Source organism: Charadrius vociferus, unplaced genomic scaffold (genome assembly GCF_000708025.1).
Source record: "Charadrius vociferus isolate BGI_N301 unplaced genomic scaffold, ASM70802v2 scaffold37, whole genome shotgun sequence".
NCBI classification, from domain to species: domain Eukaryota; kingdom Metazoa; phylum Chordata; class Aves; order Charadriiformes; family Charadriidae; genus Charadrius; species Charadrius vociferus.
The window spans coordinates 595371-602577 of NW_009649457.1; the positions used below are offsets into that span (position 1 = coordinate 595371).

The window sequence follows — 7207 nt, forward strand, 5'->3', positions numbered from 1 at the left end:
CGGGGCAGCGAGGGGGGGAGGGGGGTGTCCCGGTCCCCTCCTCGCAGCAGCCCTCAGGCCGAGTTTAGCAAGTGACTTGGCATTAGCAGAGGCAGACATGTTGTGTCCGGCTGGCTTCCGTGGCAGCTGAGGCAATCGGCTATATTTTCGTCTCCGGTGTCTTGCTTCACTCCGTTTTCAATTCCAGGCTGAGGATCATCTTTCACGCTCCTCAAAAATGAGTTGAGTAATAGTGGTCTCTCAGCTTCCGGCCCACATGCACAAACCACTTCATTGCCACTTGCAAAAAGTAAAAATAGAACCTAAAGATAAATTTCCCAAATTCCAGTACACTTGAAGTGACTTCTTTGACTTGCTAGAGGCACTTTCAGTCTCTTTAGTGTGCCTTATTTATGTTCACCTTTTCTTTTGCAACTCCTGAAATTTAGACCTGCTCAGTTCTAGTGAGTCAGTTCCAGCAAGATGTGCCAAGAATTCAGTGTCCATGGTAGAGCTTCTCATGGAAGTGATGGTCTCAGAGACGTATTTTGCAGCTGAGTGAGGTGAACAGTGTCTTTAAAAAGAAATTTCTACTTTAGCAAAGTTATTTTCACCACACGGAATCAACAAAAGTAACTTTGCAACTGAAAAACAGTTACTTTTTAGTTGCCATTTTTGGGTCAGTGCTGTTGGCAGCCATCTTGCTGAATTGGGCTTAACACAGCTCCTGCAATGCTCTTCGCTAAGAGAGTGTGGTTTCTAAAGAGATACTTGTTTTCGTGTGCCTACCTGTCTGAAACAGTGATTGAGAACTTGGCATCTTGAGCATGAGTATGAACTCACCACTTCTTTGCAATGTGCTGTTCCAGTAAGTGGCTGCAGTCATCAAATACCTCACTTGTTTGCTTCAATGGAAATTTTCAGTGGATTAAATTTTTCTTGGATTTTTTTTTTTAATACTTACCAGATCAGTCTGTAACATGGATGTTCAGGGTGGTAAGAAACTGCTGACAGGTTTTATCTTGGAAGCAGTTCATGAGGATGTTGATAAAAAGGCGCACCAGCATACAGAGGGCATGACTGTTTTCACTTTCATTACTGCAGCTGGAATCAGTTTGAGTCAGTGCCTGTTCATTATATTTTTAGCACAGACTTGCAGGAGGAACTTATTTCCCTAGTTTCAGAGGACCTTTGGAGGTTGGTAGCCATTTTCAAAAGAATCACTAATTGGTAATTACTTTCTACTCTTGCTCTTGGTACCATCCATCATCATGCATAGCCTCTGGGCGTTATATATGCTGAATGAGGGGAGCTTTGACACAGAGAAAAACGATGAAGTGATGTAAATGGTAAAAAGTTGTCCTCACCCCTCCCATGTGACAAATGGGGCTTTTGGACTGCTTTACTGAGAGAGGAAACAGGGCTGAGAATGGGAACCAGGAACCTATTTATTGTTGGTGTTTAGGGCTAGTACATACTTGCTTCAGTTTTATTGATGTCTTGCACTTCACATGCAAGTTTGGCCATTCACTGTGCTGGGGATTATGTCCTCACTTCTGGCCTCTGTCTAGGGGCAGGCTTGATGCAGGCTTTGAATTTCCTTTTAATTTCAAACCAGCTTTAAAGCTACGTTTTGTGTTCAGTTTATCTCTTTGTTGAGTCAGTGAAAGAAAGGAGTGAGAGGGGAAGTGTGTGAGGGAGCTGACAAAAGGGGTGAGTAATGGATATGATCTAGAGGATTTGCACCAGGCTCTCTCTGATGGGAAACTCATTGAGGAGCTTTAAAAATTACCTAGGTTAGCTGTCTGTCCTGCCCTTTGCCAGAGTTTACCAGCAGACATAGGGAAGTTGGTAGGAGAGAGTCCCAACCCATGCCTTAGGCTTTCCTGCTTGGTATTTTCCGTTCAAGCTCTCCTTCTCTGATGCACCGATGTTGGGGATTGTCTGCGTGTGGTTGAGGTGCCCAGGCGTATTTTGCTCCGTCATCTCAGTTACAGCATGAGGAACCCCCAGGAGAGATGCAACAAGGGCAAATGGTGATGATTATCATAATATTATAAATTGCTACTGGAAGATGGGTAGTGCTTGTCTCTGAAAGTCCTTACCCTTGTCTGGAGGAGAAATAACATCACTTTCCTGTGTAGCTGACATGTAATTTCATAACACTTCTGTTTCTTTCTCTGCAGAACTGTCAGGTCAGATAACTGAAGCTGACCTCCTGCATTTAGATGCCTGCATGCTGTTTCTTGGAGACGTTTATTCCATTTTTAATGCCTCCAAGCTTTTTGATCACTTTAAGTGCAGTAATGTACTGACAACATTGATCCATCCCTCCCTTATTACTTAGGAAACTGTAGATTCAGCTCTTCAGTACTAAAACTTTTTTCTCTCATTCAGCAGAACCAAGCGGACCTCTTGCGGTGCTCTTCAGCACTGCTGTGTGTCAGGAGGTATCTGAACTTTCTTTCCAGATTTATACAGCTTTTGGTTTATTGACAGTTTTTGTCCAAAAGCTTCCACTTGCTGCCCAGTTCTTCTTCCATTTATTTTTATCTTGTGTCCCAGACTGTTTTTTAGGTTTTTACGACTCTGCATCCCGAGGGACAGCCACTCAGTTTCAGTGACAGTTTGTGTAGCTAAAGTCTGGCAGTGGTTTCTAATCAAAAGGCCTTTGGATCTATATGTCATGTGCAGAAGGATGTGAGTTACATTCCCAGTTTGAACAGCCTAAATAGGAGTATTGTTTCTTCTGGTGTCCCTCAGCTCAAGTTTTAAAATCTACCTGCTAAATTGATTTCCAGTGTCCAGGAGCTAATGCTGAGGCAGGGTCCTTACAAGTAGATTGTTGGTTTTGTCATGTCTGGTCTGACAGTGTATCGGTTCAGTTTTCTTATTGCGCATTCAGCTTTCCTGGAAATCCAAGACCATGTTTTAGGTTGATTTCATGATCTTCTTCCTGGACGTATCCAGCAGCCTTTCTTGTGTCTTTTTGGCTTCAGAGGAAGGGTCTGTAACACCTCACATTGAAAGGGATGGATGTTGATTCTTACCTCTTGCACTCGAAGAGAGGAAAAACGTGGCTTTCCCCGGCAGCCCAGGAAAGACATGTTTTATGACTCCTCCTTTTGTTCACTTAAAATTATGTTGTGTCTCATTTCCAACATGTTTCCTATGCTACCAGGGCTTAAGCAAAGCTTGAAAACCTCTTGGAAACAAGCTTGCTGCCCTCATAGGCTTGCTTGGTATTGGTCCCCCTTTTAAGTGTCAGAGAAAGGAGCCAATACCACATAGTCTGTCTTGGAAAAACCTCTGTCTTGAGGGGCGGGGAGACCTGGGGTAACATCACGCTGTAGGTATGTCACCCCTCTCTGATGTACTTTTAAAAATGCAGTGAGTGTGCCAAGTGACACTCTGCTGCCACAGTCTGTATTCGTGCTGTGTAGCTGCTTGCTCTGCCACTTCCACTCGAGGTTTGATTTCTCCTAGTTATTTTGTCCCTAAAAGAGCGAAATGGAGCCAAATTGCACAGCCAACACTGCTGTGCACAAAGCTCCTTGCTCTTTTATAGAATCATGGAATGGTTTAGGCTGGAAAGGACCTTGAAGATCATCGAGTTCCAACCCCCCTGCCATGGGCAGGGACACCTCCCACTAGACCAGGTTGCCCAAGGCCACATCCAGCCTGGCCTTGAACACCTCCAGGGATGGGGCCTCAACAGCCTCTCTGGGCAACCTGTGCCAGTGCCTCACCACCCTAAAGTGAAAAACTTCGTCCTAATGTTTAATCTAAACCTGCCCTCTTCCAGTTTATAGCCATTCCTCCTCATCCTATCACTACATGCCCTAGTAAAAAGTCCTTCCCCAGCTCTCCTGTAGGCTCCACTTGGCTGGTGCTTGCTGCTTGCTTAGGAAAAACGAAGACTTTCTTTTCTTTTCTTTGTCAGAATCAAACCAAAATGTGCGAAGTTTTCTGTTCCAACCTTAGACAGTGGCACATCTGGAATACTTGGAGAAGGTAGTCAGGCACCTACCAAGGGAAGTTACAACAGTTGTGGTAGCTTCCAAGAGCTCCTTGGGGATCAGTTGATTAAAATTCATATTTCTTTCATACAGTGAATTATTTGCTGTATTAGATTTTGAAGGCAATTGCTTAATCTGGCTTTCTTCCATTTCTTTGCTGTTTGATTAGCTCCACTTTGTCAAGGCAAACAAATTCTCTGTCATATTTGTTGTGGTGTAGTGGGCTAGAGCTGCAGTGACTCCTGTGAAAGTATTATGGAAAGGTGCTTATATCCTAAAAGGTGCTTATATCCTAAAAAGAAAACCCCATTTTTCATGAGCACTTGAATATTTCTGCAGGCTTGCTAGGTTTAACTAATAGGCCTTGACAGGCTAAACTCTTACAACTCTTCCTGTTAGGGGAGCTGCAGCATTGTCCTGTAATTCCCCTATTTATCTGGGATTTGACACCAAATAGACTTGAACTTTTGTTTCGTTGGCAGTGGTTACATGTGATTTCAGATGAGTCTGACTAATTCTTTTAGGAAAAACATCTTACAGTCAGCAACATCTCACCGACCACTTCTTTTCATAGATACCTTCATAGCTATTTCCATTTGAGGCTAGTAAAGTAGTTGTATTTACTGACAGAAAACATTGTGCTTTGAGCTCCTGCAACTGGTGCCTGGGAAAAATGTTCTCCTTTGTCTTACAAAGAAGTATAGTTTCTAAACAACAAGACAACAAAGAAACCTGTAGGAAATGGAGATGAAAACAGGGGGGTGGCTGGAAAGGGGGGAGCAGTATCATTCAGCCTCATAACTTCCATTTTCTTCACCAGTTCTAAAGCGGATGACTTATCGACTGCTATTCTGAAGCAGAAGAACAGGCCCAATAGGTTAATTGTTGATGAAGCCATCAATGAAGACAACAGTGTTGTGTCACTGTCCCAGGTGCGTCATCTGTAAAAGCAAAGCATTTAACCTGGTAATTTGCAAGCTGTGTATTAACTTGAAATGTAACTTTGCAACATGAGTCTTAAGTATTTGTGTCAGAAGCTGCAGCTGTTATGAGTAAGGGAGGGTTGTTCTGTTTTCTGACACTCTTCCGTGATAAAATGTATTTTGATTCTCAATTTGTAGGATTCAGTTGAGCATATGCCCTTAGTCTGGCTTCAGGATTAGCTCTTGACCAGTGTAGCAGGAGCCTCTGTCCTTGTGGATTAAGTGTGTCACTTCCAAGATGTAATTCTCTGAAGTCAAATAACTCATTCAAATGTCTCATTTTGTCAAAAGCTTGTTCTAATGCTATTACTGCTTACAGGCAAAAATGGACGAATTGCAACTGTTCAGAGGAGACACTGTTCTGCTAAAAGGAAAGAAGAGGAGAGAGGCGGTCTGCATTGTTCTGTCAGATGATACCTGCTCAGATGAGAAGATTCGAATGAATAGGGTTGTTCGCAACAACCTAAGAGTGCGCCTGGGCGACGTGATCAGGTGAGGACTCATTTGCTAACTGTTGCGTATTTCTGGGTTGCCTAAATAATTTGTGCGCTGGCTCTGGATTGAGTCATTAGCAGAGGCAGGATCTGCAGGAGGTATTCTTACATCTTCCAGAGAGATCACAGAAATGTATTGAAGTGCGTGGCTTACATCGGGTATCTCTGTTTACTTTTGCCTGTGTTTCTGGCTGTAGGCATATTCAGATTAACACTAAAAAATGATGCTGAAGATTCTTGAAGTCTCTTCAGGACCTTTATGAGCTCAGGTCCTGTCATTAAATTGAATGGTTCAATTATCCCACTGTTGTCACAGTCATCTGCCCAAATTTACGTTGTCAGGTGAACTCGCAAATTTTTCTTGTCTAAATTTTTAATGTCAACAATGTTAACTGTGGAATGCATTAAGCAACATTGTAATTGGTCTGGTAGTATCTGGGCTGTCCTATGGCAAACAGAAATTAAAACTTGCTAGAAATGAGTGACAAAACCACGAAGCAGTCAAATAGCAATATTAAAAATCCCCAAAGGATGTTTATATTCTGATTTTTATTATAAAAGTAACTTTAAAATTAGAAATGCTTTTAAAGTGTGGCAGGGATTTTGTTGTGCAACACTTGCAGAAAGTATTGGGAAAGCATTGAAGTATACATCTTTGCTTATGGGAGACAGGTTCCATTCTGTTATAGGAGTGGGGGGAAAAATGTGAGCATTTCTTAAGCATAAATGTGCTAATTTTCAGGCTTAAATATGGGAGGGCTGACAGCTCCTCCTCCAGAGCATCTTCCTAATCTGGAATATTCTGAGAAAATTGGAGCCTGGTTTCTGACACTAGACTTCTGGAGTGCTATCTGGAATAATCTTTAAGTGAAAAATGTGTTTTATACACACTTTGTAGAGTAGAGCAATGAGGCTGTTCCATCTCTCTACCACTAGAAAATGCAAGTTTTAAACACCACTGTATTTGGAACAGAACAGTGCTTTGAGGCACTCTGTGAGTTTAAATAAAGGTGAATCCTGACTTTAACCTCATGTGAGGTTACTGTCAAGTCATTTCTAGTGTGACAGTTCAGCCCGTGCTCTCCCCTCCTGTGCTCTCCCCTTCTGTGCTCGGACTGTGTCCGTAGTAGTTTACAACCTTCCAAATGTGTTACCGATTGTTGTAGCTTTGTCATGAGGGCCAGAGAATTTTCACACCTCTTGCCCTTAAAGTTTTTCTTGCTGATCTTTAACTACTTCTTGTGTTACTTTCTGTGGTCTGGTTTCTGCCAAAATGCTAATTGCTTCCTGCTCGTGAGTTGTCAACTGTTTTCCTTCTGGGGCAGTCTGTCTTTTTACCTTTCTGCTACATCCTCTCTGTAAAGCATGTGGTAGAAGAATCTACTTAAGAGTCTTGAGCAAAGTCACATATGAAAAGTTGCATGCTCTGCTGCAGCTCCACAGAGGCTTTTCTTAGCTGGCAAAGTCAGTTTGAGCTTTCTGCCACAGCTTGATAACTCTGAGCTACATTGTAAAATAGTAGCTGAAGTGTTTATTTAAAACAGGGGAAAGAGCCTTCAGACCTAAATGTCATCCTCCACAAAGTGGGACTGACAGACGCCTGACTGTAAGCTGGTTACCCTTGGCTGGTACTGTGAGAGCCTTTGCTCAGAACCAGGATTATCGGCAGCAGGGCTCTAGTCTCTGTAGCAGGTTATGAGAGAGTGAGGAAGGAACAAAGAGCTTCCCCCTG

General features: G+C 42.8%; 1 protein-coding gene across 1 annotated transcript in view; it reads left to right on the top strand.

Moving 5' to 3' along the window:
* Positions 1-484: 484 nt before the first annotated feature.
* Positions 485-7207, top strand: part of VCP (valosin containing protein) — a 21190-nt gene continuing 14467 nt past the window's right edge. Inside the window, exons 1-3 of the mRNA XM_009889745.1 lie at positions 485-537; positions 4819-4930; positions 5301-5473. Of these exons, the coding sequence (XP_009888047.1) occupies positions 485-537; positions 4819-4930; positions 5301-5473 (338 nt within the window). The remainder of the gene's footprint in view (positions 538-4818; positions 4931-5300; positions 5474-7207) is intronic.